Source organism: Styela clava, chromosome 14, assembly GCF_964204865.1.
Source record: "Styela clava chromosome 14, kaStyClav1.hap1.2, whole genome shotgun sequence".
Lineage (NCBI taxonomy): Eukaryota > Metazoa > Chordata > Ascidiacea > Stolidobranchia > Styelidae > Styela > Styela clava.
This window is the reverse complement of record NC_135263.1, coordinates 10587824-10608647: the sequence shown is the minus strand read 5'-3', so window position 1 is coordinate 10608647 and position 20824 is coordinate 10587824. Positions and strand designations below refer to the sequence as shown.

General features: G+C 34.0%; 2 protein-coding genes across 2 annotated transcripts; both read left to right on the top strand.

The window, feature by feature from the left end:
- The first annotated feature begins 1061 nt into the window (after window positions 1-1061).
- Window positions 1062-9544, top strand: LOC120340330 (cytosolic phospholipase A2-like). Its single transcript, XM_039408568.2, has 18 exons — window positions 1062-1491; window positions 1685-1766; window positions 1883-2055; window positions 2401-2514; window positions 2664-2701; window positions 3413-3548; window positions 3628-3764; window positions 4341-4478; window positions 4733-4826; window positions 5023-5137; window positions 5494-5706; window positions 6114-6216; window positions 6419-6543; window positions 6740-6808; window positions 6947-7056; window positions 7591-7798; window positions 8132-8277; window positions 8764-9544. Exons 1-18 carry the CDS (start codon window positions 1408-1410, stop codon window positions 8830-8832), a joined length of 2154 nt encoding a protein of 717 aa, XP_039264502.2. The 5' UTR covers window positions 1062-1407; the 3' UTR covers window positions 8833-9544.
- A 569-nt stretch (window positions 9545-10113) lies between these two features.
- LOC120340336 (uncharacterized) lies at window positions 10114-20469 on the top strand. Its single transcript, XM_078119888.1, has 7 exons — window positions 10114-10415; window positions 14905-15125; window positions 15668-15719; window positions 16058-16155; window positions 16608-16699; window positions 17878-18010; window positions 18184-20469. Exons 1-7 carry the CDS (start codon window positions 10313-10315, stop codon window positions 18274-18276), a joined length of 792 nt encoding a protein of 263 aa, XP_077976014.1. The 5' UTR covers window positions 10114-10312; the 3' UTR covers window positions 18277-20469.
- The last annotated feature ends 355 nt before the right edge of the window (window positions 20470-20824 follow it).

The window sequence follows — 20824 nt, the reverse complement described above, 5'->3', positions numbered from 1 at the left end:
AAAAATCGCCTCTCTCTATAATTACTGGACCAATTGTTCTGAAATTGTCAGTGGTTAAAGAGTGTTGTTGTCGCTAGAAGGCTTACTTTCATATTAATTCAAAGATTTCTGTGAGTTCTGTGAGATTCGTTTTCTTTTGTGTGTGTGATGGTGTAATCAAAATTTAAAATTGCGCACCCTGTGGCGGTTCCGCTATCGGGAAGACGACCGCGGTGAAAGATTGTGAAAGATTAGATACCCGTACTACGTCGTTTTGGCTTTCGTGTCCATATATCTGAGTATTGCTCTCTTTTTTATATTTACTTTTTGTTTTCCATGTTTGAGTGGCCAGAATACTATCCGCCTGAACTTTTTCATTGTCGTAGATATAAATTTTATTTTTCATTGTGCTTAAAGCAGTGGTTCTCAACCTTTTACTGGCCGCGTACCACTATATATACTGTTTTTACTATGGCCGCGTACCACCGACAAAGCTCCTTATTTGGCGTGAGGAAAAGGACACAAAAAACGTGCTATGGGAGTATTTTATAATGTAGCATTACATCTTCTGCGGCGTAACATGCATTAGGGACAAAAACATGCTCATATCGCTTCATTTAAAGTGGGCATTAGCGGGCGAGGGCGATCTCTAAAGACAAGTACGGGTAGCGCACAATAGTTTAAAAATTACCCCTATACTTTACTGTGGCAAACTTGATTCCCATTCTAAGAGTGTTTTAATGTGTTGAAGCATATAAACTGGTTTACGTGTTTAAGAGAATCCTTTTTATTAAAATTAATCATGTGCCATTTGCAAGTACTGATATAGCTAAGTTTAGCCTTGTCCATCGCAGCATTTGCGAGATTCAATTTTGATTACGGCAACTAAAATAAAGCTCCGCGGAAGACATAATGACAATTAAGTTAATTAGGTCACAATTATTTTCTTGAAACACAACTGAAAACTGACAAATATCACTCAAAACTACAAAAACGAGGCAATGTTTGCAACCATGCTTGAATATCTGTTTGAGCGACGGAAGTGTCTCAGCAGCTGGGTTCAGAAATTGCAAGTGTTACGACTTGCGTCATTATTGACTTTTTTGCTGATTGGTTATAATTACAGAGAAAACAAGAATACTAATGCTTGGGGAAACATCCATAAGCTCTGTTCATCGAATTCATACCGTAAGGAAGATAAAGCGTATCCGGCATATTTTAGCCAACTGAAAGGTTAATTGTTGCAATAATTCAAATCTGCTCGCGTACCACTTGAAAAGCTCCCACAGGTTGAGAACCAATGGCTCAAAGTATAAACGCATGTTATATATATTGAACACTGCTACAGTATCTTTTCATTTAAGCAAAGTATAATATTTCCAACTTATTTATCTTCAATAGTTCTGCTTGGATAGTTGGGTGAAGACAATGGAAAGCTATTACAACTCAAAGGAATTCCTTGAATGGAAGAAATTTGAGAGTGAACGAAACGCTGAGTTTGGGGAAATTCCAGTAAATTCATTTTTCTTCGTATAATCAGACACTTACTTGATGATTTGTAAACTATCAGACCATAAATATTGCTACCCCCTGCAAATAATAAATTGTTGTAATAAAGGAAGTAAATTCTCAGAAAATGACTTGGCAACGTCGATGTAAATAATTTCCTATAAATTTTGTTCAGTGGGGCATTTTAATTTGTTAGGTTCCTCACAAGAAGCCATCGATTCTTCAAGTAACTATTTTAAAAGGGAGAGATATCGATAGGTCGAGTATTTTGAATATAGGTAAGTGGCACTAAGGTTGGTTTTATATGTGGCAAATAGGTGTAAGGTAAAAATTCTAATATAAGTCTAGTTGTCTTTATACAAAAGCAAAAGTTGCTTCAAATTTTTTTTTCTAGTCGATAAACCAAATCCTCAGATTATGATAGATTATCCAATTGCTGACGGGCCAACAAAATTTACAACAACCCGCCAAATTGACACAATAAACCCCGTGTGGAACGAAAAATTTACATTTATTCTGCCCGATGACTATCAGGCGAATGATGAAGTGAAAAAGGCAAAATTGAAAGTGAGTTTACACTGGCCTATTGCAAATAAACACGTTTCGTGCACTTTAAACATTTTGCACAATGAATGTTGATTTTATATATGTCTAAATATAAAAAGATTACATTGTAAATATGTAAGACATTGGCGCAGAATATAGTTTTTTGTCTCGTCGGATATATAGGAAAAATTGGTATGTCGTCTACTTGCAAAGCTATATTGTAAACATGTAATGATGAAAAATTTAATTCGTAATGTATACAATAATAATATAAATATTTCCAAATGCAACTTTCAATCTTTAGTTTCTGTAGTTCGTACTCATAGATTCGGATATCACAAACAACTACTTATCCCTTTTTTCCAGTTTTCTCTGATTGTAGAGGATTGGCATGACGACAATGACGTCATTGCAGAGGAGTTTTATAATCCATCAGACCTTCCGATTGGATTAGAGGTTGAGAAACAGATTGATTTTAAGGTGTGTACGACATTTTATAAATATTAATATTGAAAAAAATCATTTTATTTGTAATTTTAACTTCATCAAAGTTAAGTTTCTAGATATATTCAAGTCTGCAGTATCTTCTTCAATTAACACATATATCGTACTATACTATTCTTATACAGAGAGGAACTGTTACTATGAGATTCAAAAAAGAAGTTAAGTAAGTTTAATAAACATACATAACAGAAACATTATTGTAATTCTCGCTACTTATTGAACACGAAATGTATCGTTTCGTTATTATTGGACACGTAGTGGACATAGCGATCGTTTCAATATTATGCCGTTGTTGTTCTTTTGACACTTTTTGGACACCTACTGGAAAATCTAAAAAGTCGCTTTTCTCTTTGATTACTGGACCAACTGCTCAGTGGTTACAGATAAAAATTTTCTCCAGAAGGCTATCACCTTTTTTTATTTCAAATATTTCTGTTAGCTCTGTGAGATTTGTTTTTGTTTGCTATGACGTCACCGAACGTTCTGCGGACATCGGACGCCATTTTGTGTCCGACTGTACTGCTTCGCTTAGTGTGAATATATTTGTAGAATGTGATCTGACGGTACGGTAAACCATACTGTACTGCGAACGGACGTGTCCATATATTTGGGCGTAACTCTCTTGTTATTATTATTATGTTGTTGTTATAATTCATCACCTTGTGGCGGTACGGCATTCGCGTTGGTTGCTTTCTGGTGGTCAGGCGAAGTCGTGAAGACTACGGTACCGGTAGTGAAAGATTGCATACCCGTACTACTTTCTTATGGCTTTCGTGTCCATATATCTAAGCATCGCTAGCTTGTTTCTAAATCGAAGCCGGAGCAGTTTAATTCTTTAAAAACGGAAATGAAAATTTGAAACATTACTTTTTAGAGTTGAGCCAAATATTCGCTTCTCAATGAAACTTTCGGACGAAGAGATGAATTTTCGATATAAGCGAATTCCAAAAACGATGAAAGCATTACAAAATATACTCGGTGTGGACGATGGTCCCAAAGATATATTCGAGGTAAATCTATTTCTATGACAATATTCTAGTATAATGGTCTGATTACAACGACATATTTCAATATTTATTTCACTTCCAGACGCCAGTTATATCTATGGCATGTTCCGGAGGTGGATTCAGAGCTATGGTTGGAATGTGTGGCGTTGCTGAAGCCCTCACTGAGACAGGATTGCTCGATTGTATGACATACGCTGCTGGAGTGTCAGGGTCCGGTTGGTGAGTGAACATTTGGTAAATTTAATTGTCCTATTTTTTTCCTAATTTTGCTTTAAACACCGTCGTTTGAAAGCCGATTCACTCCGTGTTGAAAAAGGAATAAGTGCTTTGAGGGGGTAAAGGATACGAAGAATGAAAAGTGTAGGATACGTAGTTGTTTCCCTATAATTATAACTCCTTGGTGCCTAGACTGCATGGGCTTCCTTCTATGTTCGTTCCAAAGTCTGTTGTGATGAAGCATTAAAATGACTCAACTTAGATTGAGGCATAAACTTGCTTGTTGCGGTTGAGATGTGTCCGGTACTAGAGTTGAAAGTCAAGAGAACAAATTTCGAAACTCAAAGATCAAAACGTGGACAGTGCATCGCGCTCTTGATGAGGGTTCGCGACTAAAATTGTAAATGTGAAAATTTATTTAATCCTTGGTAAGGTGGTGGGCATGGGATTTATACACAAATTTTGATCTGCGATGCCAGATGCGATATGAGAAAATTATGTATATTAATGCATTTGATAATAATCATAGGTATAAATATATATAATCATCTCATATGAATATTTTTTTGCGTATTTCAGGTACTTATCTAGTGCTTACGCACGACATGCGATGAGAGATGAAATAAAACAAAAAATGTATCACGAATGGTTTAAACAATCGGTATCAACTTCAATTACTGGAGAAATTTTGAGTGTAGAAAAGATGATTGAATTCGGGTACGTTTCTTTGGCTCAGTTATTATGAAGTATACATTCGTTTTTCATCAACAACTTCTTTGTTCTTGGCCAGTTGTGTATACCAGAGTTACGAAATACTTAATCGCTATGGGTATCACATATTGTATTCACTGACCAACAATACCGGGTAAAAAATGAGCAATTAAATAATAAAAAAAAACTATAAACAAGAGAGCACACACTCAGATAATAAGTTGATAATACAAAAGATGGTCTTCATGTCTTTTTAACAGCGCCGTATCAGCTCAAAAGAAGAAATATCATCAACCAGTGACAATTGTGGATTACTTTGGATATTGCATGAGTAGCGAAACTGTAGGAAGCTTGGTGAGTTTATGCAAAATTTCAACACATTAATATAAGTTCTATAATTAGTAAATATAGCAATGCTTTGCATGCAACAAACATCTATATATCTACATAAATATCACATCTATTATCTCTATCAAAAACTTTGGTTTTAGAAAAGAACAATTCTCTCAAACATTATTACACTAACCATCGTATTTCAATCATTTTACAGTATTCATCAATGAAATTATCTGATATGCGACCATACATCTTAGAAGCAAATGTTCCATATTTGATACTGGCTTCTCATCAAGTTCATGATGTTGTTGATACTTGGTCGTATCATGGTAAAATTTATATTTTATTGAAACGTTTAGGAAATGAAAAATGTATTAAAAACTAAAAAAGTCAGACTAAAAAGCATAATGATCACTGTTTATTGATACCAAGCTCGTCTTATTTTAAAATGAGATAATATACTTGAATTTTATGTCAATACTTACGTTTGAAGTCGAAGAAATGCCGTGGTAACTAATAGCAACAGCGATAAAATATTAAGTTAAGTAACGTTAACAGTGATCATATTAAAACGATGACTTTTTGTAACAAGTTGGTTGTGTTTGATCGCTTGATACTTTTCTTCGCAAAATTATATTTGGTGTGTATAATCGTGTCTATTCATTTTTTAAATTGAACAATTCAGCTCAATGCAACATTACACCGTTTGAGTTTGAACTTCCACAGTATGGAATAAACATCGACATCAAGTATTTCAACAGTGAATTTTATCGTGGAATTGTCAACAGACAAAATCCCGAGACTACGTTACATTATATTCAAGGAGTAATTGGAAGCGTGTTTAGTCTTCGATTGGCGAAAGTTATTCGTATACCTTGTGAAGAGGAAGATGAAAGTGGTGGGTTTTAAGATTGATGTTTGATTAAAGTTCAATGAAATTTTTTTATTAAAGTTTGTTTTTGTAAAATCTATATAGTATTGCCTTAGAAAAAAAAATTCATTTCAGCATTTTGTGGAATTTAAGAAAGAAATACAGATTACACTGTGCAAACATAATTTTTTTTTTGTGTTTCTAACTTTTTACCTAGATTTCTTGTTAGCTTCTGACACGTACAATAAGAAAATCACATTAATAATTTAAAATTTCGTTTATTTCAAATGGGAGAATTCTTCATAATCGGTTTTCGTTATATAAAACTTTCATTAGATATTTATTAAAAATAGTACATCGGACACATATATTCAACTGATGATATACAGTATGTACTGCAAAATTTAGTTTCTGCTATACTTTATGTGTTTTAGATTTGTTTGATAATGTTTCAAACGAAGTTGAGAAATTAAGAAGAAAGCGAGACTCGTCTGGTTTCATCGATGGTATGAAATCAAGGATGGTCGACTGGTTCAAGTATAAGCATATCTTTCTTCAATTATAAGTACATTATTTGAGAGCCATCTAGTAATGAAGAAAAGGCCATATTTTTCCTATAAAAAATTAAATTTACAAAGCAATACAAATATCGACTTACAGTAATATATTTATTAAAAAAAAAATACACACGAGACTAAGCACGTGTGAATGTAACATGAAAATAAAACTTATTTTTTAGTCAACTGCACTCATTTATGGACAGAAGTTTCTTTATCAAACGGACTCCAGAAATTTTGAACTTTGCTCGAGGCCATGATGACATCCAACGATTTGAACTGAATCCTCATTACATACCAAAGGAAGGTTAATTGGGCTGGATGATAAATACTTTATCTTGCGCACACGCTACTTACTGTCTTACTACATCTTTATAAATCAATTGATATATTTTTCTTCAAATTCATTATGTTCAGCTTAGATCAATAACAGCACTCGTATTTTACTTGTAAATGCTTTAGAGTTTTGTGATCTCATTGGTCTTTATACTATTTTGACACAGGAGAGGATTCTACAACTACTTTGGAGGGTCTATCACCCTCTGAAGACACAACATTGCTCGTCGATGGAGGTAATGTTGTGATTTTTATAAATTTACCATCATGATATGGTTGAGTTTGATACTTGCTGAAATGACCTTAGTACTGTTGCTGACAATAAATAATGAAAATATGCCGCATAAACATCTTCAGCGCTCGTTTTTTACCAGGTCTTTTAGTTAACGTACCGACAAATCCTGTGCTGCGTCCTCAGCGAGCCACGGACATTTTATTCGTTTTTGACTTTGCTCATTCTGGAGAAGAAATATCAGAACATTGGGTAAGATAATATACTCGTCACCCGCAGGGTATAAATGCTACACACAACATATATTGACTGTAGTTTCGTATTTATTGGGAAAAAGTGAGTATGGGTCGTTTTGCTGAATTCATGTTGACAATATTGTTGCTGGGAAACCGCTTTTATTTAATGTCAATTTTTCAGAAGAAGTCGATAGAAGGCTATTACTCATTTTTCTTATCAAATATTGTCCGTATACCAAGAACCCGATATTACATCAAAAATTTTGCTGGTTCATTTAACTTAAAGAAGAACATATTTAAATGTATTGTTCAAACGCCTCCGTATTGTTTGTCAGTCGATTCTGTGGCAAAGAACTCGATTCTATCATACAATACTGTACCGATGCCATTGCGATGCTCTCGTGTCAATATTTGATGATTGCTGTTTCGCTTCTTCATGAAACCGTGCTTGGTATCAAAGTAGACAAAAACAGAAATAAACTTTTAAAATTTATTAATTTATTTTCGCTAAATTACATTGAATAATTTCAACATTCACAAAACTTTTCAGGTACTACAGAAAGCAGTTAAACTGGCACGAATGGGAGGCCTGAAGTTTCCACCAATACACATTGACAAAATTAAGGAAGAACCATGGCGTGAATTCTATATATTTGAAGATGCTGACGATTCAGAATGCCCAATAGTTTTCTATTTTTATCCATGTACAGAGAAATTTAAGAGATTGAAAACTTATGAATCGAGTCGCAAAAATCGAGGTAATGAAAACTCTAACATCCGTTAATTACACACTCATTAAATATTTTCATCTACTTCATTATACTTTTGTCTTCGTTTTATTTATTCTTAATTAATCCAAAGTCTACCAACTTAAAAGCCCTAGATATCGCAAAGGGTGATATTGTAACGAACAAGCCACACGTTATCAAATCACACAACGGTCAGTTTGCGTTTACTATAACAGAACACTTTTGTAATTCACATAGAATAATGTTTATAGAATTGAAACCTTGTATCTATCAATTCTTCAAATAGAAACATAGATCACCGGAATGCAAAAAGGTTTATTAAATCAATAGGATTTTTTCCAGATAAAAATGTAACATACTGGGAAGGATTTACCGATTTTGACGTCATGGATTCAGACACATATGGCATGACAAATTCTGATTACTCCGATGTTGATTTTGAGCGATTACGAGAACTGATGTGGTTCAACGTCATCATCAATGTCGAGGTAAATAAATATATCACTCACAATTTCAAGGGACACTTTTTGGACACGTCAGTGGACATAACGATCGTTTCAATATTATGTTGTTGTTGTTTTTCGTCATCATCATCATTAAAAAATCGCTTTTCTCTTCGAATACTGGACCAATTGCTTTGAAATTTTCAGTGGTTAAAGATTTATTTTTTGCCAGAAGGCTATTACTTTTATTTATTCCTAAACTTTATATGAATCTTATGAGATCTAATGTTTCATCCAAAATTGCGCTGTTTTACTTTTTAATTATTGGAACACGGTTTTTAATCCGCCAAGCGTGACGGCTGACTGTGAAAATTCTTGTGACTGAAAACTCGAAAGTTTTTTGAGGATACGGTACCGGTAACGTCAAAGGTAAGGAGTGCTTCGCGCTGCTCCACGTATCCATATATTTTAGCGTTGCTTTCTTGTATTTTCATTTTATCATTCATTACCCAGCCACGTTTTACATTTTAGGTGATGAAACGTAAAATAAAAGATAAGATCCTCCAAAAACGGACTCTAAAACAGCAGCAGTCTGGTTGATCTCCCCTTCGTTTCGCTACATTCTTTCGCATAAAACAATTTGATAAATATAATAAATACAACATTTTCTGCAGTAACTACATATTTGTCGTTTTGAATGTCAATTGATTGAATCAATTGTGTATATTTCATTCTATAATACTGTAACAACAACAAAAAGTTTCATTGTAAATCAGTCTTGGGGATATCCAAATTAGGAAATTAGAAAGACGAAATATTAGACTGTGAAATACCACATTACATATGTGATAAAGTTGGACATAACAAGCCTAATTTTTCTAACGCATAAAATAGAGGATAAGGATAAGGTATTATTTTTATCCCGGAGGAGTGGGAAGTCGATGACCCCTGAATCACGTGGAGTATCACGGCATGCCGTCTGACTACCAGTCCATGTCGTATGAGATTAGTCAACCAGTTATTTGTTTGAGATGCTTGATAGTGGAGAAAGCCGTAACAGACCAGCGGTTACGTGAACCACCCTACGGCAGCGAGGAGTCTAGCAATCTTCTTGCACATATTTAAACCCCACGGGATTCGGATCTACGCAGAGGAATCAGAGGTGTGGTGGCAAGCGTATTCCTAACTCTTAGCACGTTGCGCCACGCCGGCGAGCGCGGGACAGAACACGCTTGTTTTTCTTACACTTTAAATACAAATACTTTATCATCAAAAAAGTTATTTGTCTCTGAAGTAATTGATAACACAAATTGCCTCCCAGTCATGTACCGAAAAAACCTGTGTATTTGATATTCATATAGGTATGTAGTGGTGGGATTTGTTATGTAAAATCTATGGTCTCGCTGAATTCTATGAGATCAGCGAACCGGTTGGCATTACTGGTCACTGTCAATGTTCTGTTGTAACAGACAGGCTGGAAAATATGACTTTTGTGAAGGAACCGGCAGACAAAAAATTTAAATCCCACCACTGTATGTATGTATATATTGTTTTCTTTTTTGACGAAATATACTATTTTTCTCACTCTTTCTCATTCTCTTATGGTGACGTCAGTTAGCATTCGTAAAGACTCTCTAGCGCTGTATTTCACACACCAAATAATCGATGCCAGATAAAATATGTTATTGACTTCAAGAGTTAATTGATTTGTTTTTCCTTGCTTATCATTTGTGCACAAATAAAATTAAATATTTTTATGATATGATTTCATAAATTATATTGCATAAAAATGTGTTCATACATACTTTACGAGTGGTATATTGGGAACAATTCGGGGACTGTATTTTTTCTTTGGCAACTGTAATAATAGCGCCAAAGTCCAAAACAAAGGTTTAAACTAAAGCAGAAAGTAGTCGACCAGTCTGAAATTGATCGCGTATTTCTGAATATATTCTTCAACTATCGTTGTTAGACTGTTGGAATTACAGAATTAGATTCAAAATTAAGATCTTGTGAAGCCGATAGCGTTATTGCTGGATTGAGTATTTTTAACTCTGTATGTTAGCGATTTTATTTGAAAATGCCAAAACGAAAAAAGAGAACCACCCTGAAACCAAAATCGACCTTGTCTTTGGAAAGGACTGATCGAATTGATGCTTTGTATGAAGATTGGAAATCTACTGGTAAGCTGCAGATTTATCTAGGCTACTGGTATATCTCATAGGTTACATAAAATCTAACAATTCTATCCACTGATCTACCAGTCCTGCAGTCTACAGTCAGACAGTCATACCACTGTACCAGCTGCTGAGCTGTCTGGTGGTCTGTGATTTCCAGACTGGATTCCATGGCGGGTGCTGACGCTCCGCAAAAATGCACGGGAGCGTATTCAATTTTGCACGTCGAAAGTTCTGAAGTTTGCAATTCCGTAATTGCTCATCAATAAAAATCGGTTTAAATGGTTTTTGAATCGATAATCCGGTAATTTAAAGTTCAAAAAAAATTGTAGTCCCACAATTGTCGACTACATACTAGCTTCAGAGTTTGCAAGATTTGGCCTGATCGAAAATTGCAAAGCAAAAAAAGTCCATATTTCATAATCGCTTGGCAGCAGTGTTCACTATTAGCGTACTTTTTTGCGAAAAGTGAGAAGCACTTTCGCAACTTTTTTTAGGGACTGCGAAATAGCACTTTTTTCCGATTTTGAAGGGGAAAATTTCAAAGTTGACAATTATTTTCGTGCGAGTATGAAGTTGACAAATAAGTTGACTACTAGTACTTTCGAAACCCAATTTTGCATTACATAATGATATTTGCTAGAATTCTAACCTATGTGGTGCAGACATATGAGATAAAGCTTTCGCATTTACGGCAAAATTCTTGTTTATAATATGATTATTATACAAGCACACCGATTCCGCTTCTCCCGCAAAAACAGTTGGCGGCGTTGTTGAAACCAGATGTCCGAATACAACGCAGTGCGTTTCTTCAAACGAGAGTGGTCATGTGACTGTCAATGACATCGATGAATTGTGACCAAAGTACATGGTTTTCTAGTGCAAGTTTGACAGGATTTGTTTCTTCCTTAGTGAATTTATTGGAGCCATTCAGAAAGTTCTGATACCCGATACGGCATTAAACCTAGGCCATTGTTTTTTGAATTAGAGGAAACTTCCAGCGGCATCTCACAGATTTGCGAAATCACCAAATACATAGGTCGTATTAACAGTCATTTTATTGTAACCACGTATGTCAAAAGCAATATTTGTGAGCATATCACTGGACGGAAATATTTTGCACCCCTGCTATTTGCAGAACAACGATTTGCTAAAGTTAAGTTGATTGATCGAATATACGAAGTTGATTGATCGAATATACGGGAAGCATTTATTTATCATCTCACTGGCCAACATCGGGCGGAATTTTACGATCATGTTGTCTTCCTTAAATAACAACATTTTTAATGAATGTTTATATTTTACATCTGTGTATTAATTATGATATGTTCTTGTTGGGTTTTCATTTATTTCAAATTAGAAATTGTCCGGGATGCTCAAAAAGGTTTATAATAATAATATTATAGTGTAATCGAGTAACCAACTTACCAAAAAGAGAGTCAAGGAACTTGAGGCGCTCAGCCAGGATTTTTCCAACGGGGGTCTTACGGTAAAATTAAATACCGGTAAGTGCTTAATCGTACAATTTTCAACTCCGTAAGACGTCTGTTAAATACATTCCAGAGTTTCGTGTATCTCGCCACCCTCTGTAGTCGTTTGGTGAAGATTTGGTATGCCTATTTCAAGAATATACTTGCTAATCTTCGACCATTATTTAATTCGCAATCAGTTGTAACCACGTAGTGTATTTTTTTTCATAAATGAGGTATTTCCGGAGAGAAACAAATGGGAGAAATAAAACAATAAAAATAGTGAAAATTAATTTCAAGAGAAAAGTAAAACTCGCGGGTATCAATGGTGTTATAATCGTTTATATGCACAAAAACATCAATTGAATGAATGTGCATGGAATGTGTGAAACTATACTCGTGGTAATCAATGTTAATCTTTTTATTGTCATTCTATGAGTATTTATCTACACATGCTTAGAGATAGGCAAAATCGGATTAATTTGAATATTTAGTTTTATTTAACAGAAACTCCCTAAGACCGAAAACTCGGTAACAAGGCGGAGTTTTTACTTCCTAATTTTGTCACAATCGCGGATTATTTTTGTCACGGCGACTGTTTCAACGGCCGACATCCTATCTACTGTTGCACTATATTTTAAAGCACTTTTTTCACAAGTAATAATTCTCACGCAGCGGCGGACATTGAAGTTATTTTTATATTTCAAGCCAAACTATGAGTTCACATGGGCGAAAATGTTAAAGACACTATTAGGTAGTGAATTCATAAAACATTTTAATTTTATTTTGATCTCATCATCTGGTTCGATAACAGTTTGTAAATTACGGCCCTAGTTCTTAGCGAACAATATTATCATTACTGACCATGTGATGAAAATATTTATAAAGCTAACAATTGCTGACTTTTTATGATTCTAATTTCTATCGTTTCTGTGTTATTTTCGTATTAAATAATAAATAAAACACTTTGCAAAATCGTCATTGCGTGAATATTCAATGTTGCTTTGAATTAAATATACTGATTAAAAAAATTGGCATTTCTACATGTTCAAAATAATATTTCCGCCTAAAATCTCTCGAAATTTCCATAGAATACATTATTTACCTGTCTTACTTTATCTGGTTTGGCGTTTCTAAACGTAAAAAACGGCTTCGAAGTGCTTGAATTGAACAGATGTGATAGCTGATAGGCGCAGAAAGAAAAAACACCACAACCGAAAGATTTCTCATATTTATCGTTTCCGTCTGTTAGCGACAGTCGTAGGTGAATTCTTTCCCGTAACTCTTACTTCGAAATTAATGTTAATAAATTTGATCTTGCGTTTTAATGCACCGTGATTTGGATTAATGGAAAAAATTGTGTAGGGAGTTGAAGAGAAGGTCTTAAATTAGCGTATAACTGTCCTTTTATGACTATTATTGAATTGTAAAGTAGGTCAACCTATCGCTCAAAATAGCGGGATGCCGACTTTCATAGTGAATTTGTGTAATCTTTCAAAGAAAAAATAGGATGAAGAAACATGACATCGATCCATATCGGTGACCAGAGATGCTAATTAGCACGTGCTTTGTACAAATGACCACCTCTCTGGCTATGGCCGGTAGTAACTAATATTGATTGCTGTGTGTATTAATCGCTGTCTGTTGGATGGAAGGAGTAACAAAAATGTGTGAGGCATTGCTGTTTACGGAAAGGAGTACCGTTCGCAACTGACACAGTTGGTTTGATTGCACGAAGTTTTGTTCGCGGTAGGTGTGCTTACCAGGTGTCCTTTGTTTCCCATGAATTCGCTTGTTTTGAACAAGGGTTTAAACGAAACTCAACTCGGTTAATAGAAAGGCACCTCTTTAATTCGCAATATAAACCAAAGAAGCGCTTTTTCGAGTATCTACCCTGTTTAAAAAGAATTTAAACAGAAACTAGGGCACCTAACTTGCTAAAATCGGCAAAAGCACTTTCGCACTTTTTTTTTCAACTGCGAAGCACTTTCGCACTCATAATTTCCTTAGAGTTAACACTGCTTGGCAGTATCGCGGCTTGACATCGTGTTGAATGATAGGAATCCCCGTAAGGATAGTTATGGGAGAAAAGATTGCCAGACTCCTCGCCACTGATAAGTTACGACTCTGATTCAGCGTATTTTTTATAAGATAATTTTTAGGCAAAAATACTCCCAAAATTAATGTTTAGGTATAAAAATATTGCTTGAGGTCAAACATCTATTTTTTGCTCTAATTCAATGTATTTTTTCATCCAATAATTCTAAGTAAAAACACTCCCAAAATTAATGACAAAGTATAGAAATAATGGTTGGGGGTCAAACTACCATTTTGCTCGGTTTGTTACCTTGCTGCCTTGAGTTTAGCTATACACGCCGCAATGCAGTAAACAGAGCGTAAACACATCTGTAGCATGAAGTAAATTGAAATCGGGAAGTAGAAACACATACAAAAATATGTGATTTCTAAAAAACACATATCATTTATTAAGGCAGTATAACACAGTTCTCTGAATCCAAGGATAGCCCCCACATTAGAAGAGATCAATTATAACAGTAAATTGGAACCCCTCCCTACAAGGCAATCTGGGCCTCCATACCGTCAAAAATCAGCGAACCGACAAACTAAAATAAAGCGTAATCTAAAAACGTCATCACATGATTCCTTGAAAGAAAAAAGAATCCAATTTACTGAAGGAAAAAGTTTCACTAGCATTCAAGTGTCTTCAGCAAAAAAAACACAATTTTGGTCACATGCCACACGCTGACACACGTCACGATTAATTTAGATTATTATGGATACATCCATGGTACGCCCTCGTTTCACAGATAAATTGAGTGTTTGTTTTATTGTACCAAATATTGTCCCAATTATTATGGAACTGGAAAACTGTGCCCTACTTTATGGGAATGGCCATAAATCTTTTCACAGCGACAATCATTGAAGATACAAATTTTTTATATCTCTAATTAACAAACTTATTCTGCTCTAGGCACTTATCAATGCCAAATTTTTTTTATTTCCAGTTGATTCAGAAAGAACGATGATCGTACACTATTTTGAAACGTTGAAACGACAAACACTCGCAAGAGTCGATCAATTAATGTTGCATCTTCCACCTGAAACTTTAAATATGACTGTCAAGGAATTTATAGAATTTGGTGAAACTGAGTGCACTGATAACAATAATGAACAACGCAAAGTTAAACAGAAAAATATTGAGAAGGAAAACATCATTCCAACAGAGGTAACTTTAGAAATAGGATTGATTTTTGTCATGGCTATATATCGAATTGTCACGAATATATATGTGCCTAAATTGTGATAGGATAATGATGTAACAATTGGCGTTATCTAGAACGCAAAAAAGTGAAAACGAAGTGCTGAAACTGTTTCACATAAGTTCGGTGGGTCATATTAAATAGTTCCATGGCTTGAGTGCTGCGGTTGGGGAACCACTGCCTTATAGTAACATTAATGGATTGAAGCAAATTGTGCACCCTGGTATTGCGGTGTAGTTTAGCTTGTTTATATTATTGTCTAATTAACCTTGGCAGTTACCATAAACCAGGAGTCGGAACCTTTTTGGTCAACAGAGTCGTAAGGTACGTATTTTCAATTGCGGGACGGCTTAATCATATCGTGAACCATCCTCTCGTCTAGTTACCAGTCCTTGTGTGGGCATGGGATTAATTAGGCAGTTATTTGTTTCTGATTCACAGACTTAATTAATTTAACGATGCAATGATATTTAATGATATTCATATTATATATGTTTGTTATTTCTAGGCTGTTGTTGATGCAGTTGATAAACAGTTGCAAGATCTTATCAATATAGCTGGTGAGTATTTTTTTTTATATATAATTATAAATTTTACAATAACGTTAATAAGATGTTACATTATTTAGAATTGGCCAATATTTATGTTTTTTAAATGATTCCTTTATTTTTTATAGTAATAATGAATTTAAAATAAGAATTCAAAATGTCTCATCTAGTTTTTTAATTCAGCAAATCAAATTTGAGGTTGTGATATTGATTGGAAATTGAATACAATAATATAAAATCAAAATTTTCATTCTGATTTTTCTAAAATTTGAACCTTTTTGCATATGTTATATTGGGAGTTCAAACAAACAATAGCAGATAGCCATTTATATTTGAAATATTGTCTCCAGGATCTAGTGAGGCAGGTGGTAGCGACACACAAGGCAAAAAAACAACTCGTAAGAGGAAGCCACCGAAGACTACACGCAAAAAAGCTGCTAATAAAATGGTAAACTTTTTATATTTTAAGATTTTGAAGTAGTTTTGTAATTATTGTAATAAATATTCTTTTTTCTGTTGCATATTCATCATAATATGTTCAATATTTTACTTCGCTAAAATTTAATATAAAACCAGATTCCATTGCTTAATGTCAGTTGAATTTACTAGTTCAATCTATTGCATGTTAATGATATAGGTAAAGTTAGATTGAATTTACTATCATTTTTTTTTATTTTGTATTGAATTTTATTAAATGCTGCCCGCCTATAAATCTCATTAAAACTTGGAAATGTGTGCTTTCGTTGGAGATTTCAACTATGCAGCTTAAATATTTAAATTGTGACATGGATGCAAACGAGCAGAAAGAAAATATCTCAAACTTTCTATATAGTATGGTTTGGATCTGTGTGATATTAGTTCTACTAGTTTTATTATTCTAATAAATGTTATTGCATGTAGGTTGATACACAAGTATTGGAAACTCCTTGCCATACAACATCTGTACCGGAAAGTTGGCAAGATACTCCTTTTCTTATTCCACAAAGATCAAGGTTAGTAAAACAATTATTAATTTTATCTATGACAAGCAACAATTTTAAATATATTTAGCAATTTGCAAATTCTGACTTATTTAGGATATACCGAAAAGAATTATGTATTCCATTGTTTTCCAACCTTTTTCGTTATTAAGTTCCTTCCTTTGCCTATTTCAGAATCTTTTATTCCCCCTAATGTCCCATGCATAAAAAGTACTTTGTATATTCAATTTTTAATGGATTTACATATGCGCAAGTCACACTAATACAGTTTTAGTAGTTGTTTCTATATAAGTATTATAGTATAGTAATACTACATCATATAGGAAGGTTGGTGTATATCAGGGGTCAGAACTTTTTGTCGCTCATGGGCCAAAAGTAAGGGTTGCAAGTCATTGATGGGCTGCACATGTTTTTAGAAAGTTGAAAACTGAACGAATGATTCTTTTTGTAATAAAAATCAAGCAGTGATACATCTCTCGAATGGAATATAGATTTATTTCCTCTCAAAAAATTCTTTTGAATATTTTCGCGCCATTGAACCCATTGCACTTAGCATCAACTTTTATAATTAAATTATAGGGGCATTGAACAAGTAATTGTGAATTTTATACTTGTTAAGTTATAATATAATTTAGTCCACACAGGTCTCACAATAAATTCTGTTATGTAAAGAATATAATCATCAAAACAGCTGTTTTGTTACTATAATTCAGTGAAGAATCGCAGGCCGGATTATATTACTACGCGGACTGTAGGTTGCCGACCCCTGGTTTATATGAATAGAAATAAGTTGCATATATGTTTTGGAAATTGTAGATATTGAATAAACTTAAAATGTTTTTGAGAATTTACAGCAGTGTTCATATTTGTCGATATTTTTATTTACCCTCAAAACTAAAATAAAATCTACTCTCTCTCTCTCTTCATCACTCACGCTGAAAAAAGAACTCTAATTCGCCCTAATTAAATGCAATTACTAAACACAAATATATACCTAATATAAAAAAATCAATTTATTCAGAATCGGTAGTACTGCATCTTCTGTCGATATTTTTATTTACCCTCAAAATGAAAATAAAATCTTCTCTCTCTCTCTTCATCACTCACGCTGAAAAAAGAACTCTAATTCGCCCTAATTAAATGCAATTATTAAACACAAATAAATAATATAAAAAAATCAATTTATTCAGAATCGGTAGTACTGCATCTTCTGAAGGAACCTCAAGCATACTGCTTCGAACGCCTGCCAATTCAGCTGAAATTAAAACTCTTATTCCAAAATCATCATGGTTATCAGAAAGGGGGAGTCCTATCATGTGGGCGGTAAGTAAAAACAGTATTAAATTATACATGCTACTCCAATCAACCAAGTATCTTGCTTGAAATTCACATAAATTAAGATTTCACTTAGCAAATTTTTAATAAACAGCATTCTCAGCTTCACTGGTGACAATTATTGATGTGGAATGTGGATACATTTATTTTTTTTATTTCAGCCCACAAACCCAAATTTGCGGAAAAAAATTGAACAAAAAATGAGAGAGATTGAAGAAATTCAAAGACAAGCTTTACAATTCGGAGATGAATGATGTTTGTTTGTTTCTGATTTTAAAACTATGTCAATTATACTGGATGTTTATTACCTATGGATATCGCGGTTTTATCCAATCGCATTTAATCATCAGTTGTCTCACAATAAAATAAGCTCATGGCAGGGCTTGAGAACATGGTGGAACAGGATCTCTCCTCCACTGGCTAGATCGGGGGTGGGCACAATTTTTTAGTATAAGAGCCGCATGCTGCAAGTCAGAACTTTAAAAGAGCCGCAAAATTTGTGAATTTATTAATATTATTGAAATACCATGAACAGAAAAAAAATTCACTCAAGAGTCTAATAACAATAAATAGATAAACAAGGCAGCTATACTCAAATATAGGCACAATTTGAGCTCATTTAATTTGTGTTTCCTTATAGCTGATTTACGAGGGTAGTCTCTTAAGAGGTTTTCATGATTTGTTTCATGGTGCCATTTAACGTTGCTGACTTTATTATGAGTTAGTAGCTTATGACAGATTGAGCATACTCTAATATATATAATAAATTATAAAATATTCAATTGGAGACAGCAATTAACGCTAAGAACCGGCGTGAGCACGTTGTTACATCACAAATTATATAGATAATACGGACATTTGTCTGGGTTGGTGATTTCGGCTGCCATGCACTTTGTTTGATTTACGTCGAATATTATTCCCGTCGACGCTAAGGCAGTCACTAGCCTATTAGATTGTATGATGATATTGCAGTACAATATGTGCCTAAATTTTATTGTTTATTTGAGCCTTAAATAAACATTGGTATTTGTGAAGGTATACAAAGTTCTCGAAAAACTGTAAAAGATATACTTCGATAAAAAAGGTTGAAGAACACTGACTTAGACTAACTAACCGCAATCAAGCTCAATACCGCAGACGCATCAATAAACATTGACCATTGTGACGACAGATTTGCTGACTTGACTGACTTAAATTCAACGCTACAGCAATTTTCATACCAAAATATAATTTGTCTTAATTATTGACGAAAACTTCTTTAATAAATTAAAAGAGTTTACATTAAAGTTTTTTCTTAGTTAAAATTTGGATAATAATTTATGTTAGCGAGAAGAGCCGCACAAAAAGTCTGGCGAGCCGCGGTGTGCCCACCCCCGGGCTAGATGATTTAGCCGTCTCATTTTCTTTATCTCACCTATGAATCGTCCTGCATTTTATGTAATTCGGGTCCACTTTAGGGTTCCAAAACAAATTCAATACATTCGGTATTCAATATAATATATTCTTGATTTTAAGAAATATTATCTTGTGATTTTGGGGGCCAAAATGTGCACCAGGCAAGAAGATTTAAAACATAGGTTAACTCGATGTAAAAAACTGTCAGCACAATAAATTATTATATTTAGACTTATCTGGTTGGCCTGAAGATGTATGGATTTGTGCAAGTTTTCATCTGAGCATGACTGAATTACAAAATCATTCCAGTTTTGGAAATAATTTTTTAAAACACTCGCTATTGTAAACTATTTGGTATTGGACCACCCCTGGCCACGTTTGCCCCTGCTCCAGTTTTCAGCAGAAATAATAACAATAAGCACAACTCTTTTTATTTTTGTTATGTCTAGTGAATTGAATTACAAAATCATTCCAGTTTTGGAAATAATTTTTTAAAACACTCGCCATTGTAAACTATTTGGTATTAGACCACCCCTGGCCACGTTTGCCCCTGCTCCAGTTTTCAGCAGAAATAATAACAATAAGCACAACTCTTTATTTTTGTGATGTCTAGTGAATTGTCAGTTTCATTCATTTGATGGAATGCACGGTTTTATGTTGTTAAACAGTACATTTTAAATGGTTTTAAACTTTATGGTATTTGAAAATTTACCGCTTAAATGACCATACATTTGTGATATTTTACTTCTGAACATCTGGACACACCAGAGTTGAGTTCGAATCTTCAATTCAAAGTCCAATGATGCCCATCAAGCATTTTTGAGCTCCTACTATTTGCTGACTGTATGTAGTCAATTAAGACAAAGGCACCGCATTTGATTCATAACTTTCATTTAGTCTAAATTACAGACTAACTGCAGTCATAAACATGGTCTTTGTAAATAACTCTACATCCCTGTCTCGCTTGCAGGGTGTCATTCATGTATCCTTTCTTTAAATAAAATGTAATATCAAGTTTTTATGCTGCGATAATAAATTGTTTAAAAAATCAACGAGTTCGGAGTTTCATAATCATTTTCTCGGCAGGTTTGTTTTAAGACTACAGAAAGGTGATTTCCCTCAATGTTGGCATTTATGCATTCCAACCACATATTATTGAAACTGCATTCTAAATATATTAAAACATTTAGACGTGACAAACAAATTTATTCTTAATACATCCATCCAATCGAGTTAAACGCAGACGGCTCAATCTCCACAGTCCAATCATCTGGAAGGAAACATTGTACAAATTAGCCATTCCTGTACCAGATCTCACTTTACAACTAACTAACTGTATGAGAGGATAGATATGTGAATGAGTTAGAACGACAAGCATTTACTTGACAACTTTTCAACAATATTCTA

Excerpts from the sequence above, each read along its gene's own strand:
- LOC120340330 (XM_039408568.2), top strand. The coding sequence starts at position 1,408 with ATGGAAAGCTATTACAACTCAAAGGAATTCCTTGAATGGAAGAAATTT. Across the intron at positions 6,217-6,418 it reads AGGATGGTCGACTGGTTCAA|TCAACTGCACTCATTTATGG; the intron begins GTATAAGCATAT and ends CTTATTTTTTAG. Across the intron at positions 6,809-6,946 it reads AACATTGCTCGTCGATGGAG|GTCTTTTAGTTAACGTACCG; the intron begins GTAATGTTGTGA and ends GTTTTTTACCAG.
- LOC120340336 (XM_078119888.1), top strand. The coding sequence starts at position 10,313 with ATGCCAAAACGAAAAAAGAGAACCACCCTGAAACCAAAATCGACCTTG. Across the intron at positions 10,416-14,904 it reads TGAAGATTGGAAATCTACTG|TTGATTCAGAAAGAACGATG; the intron begins GTAAGCTGCAGA and ends TTTTATTTCCAG. Across the intron at positions 15,126-15,667 it reads AAAACATCATTCCAACAGAG|GCTGTTGTTGATGCAGTTGA; the intron begins GTAACTTTAGAA and ends TGTTATTTCTAG.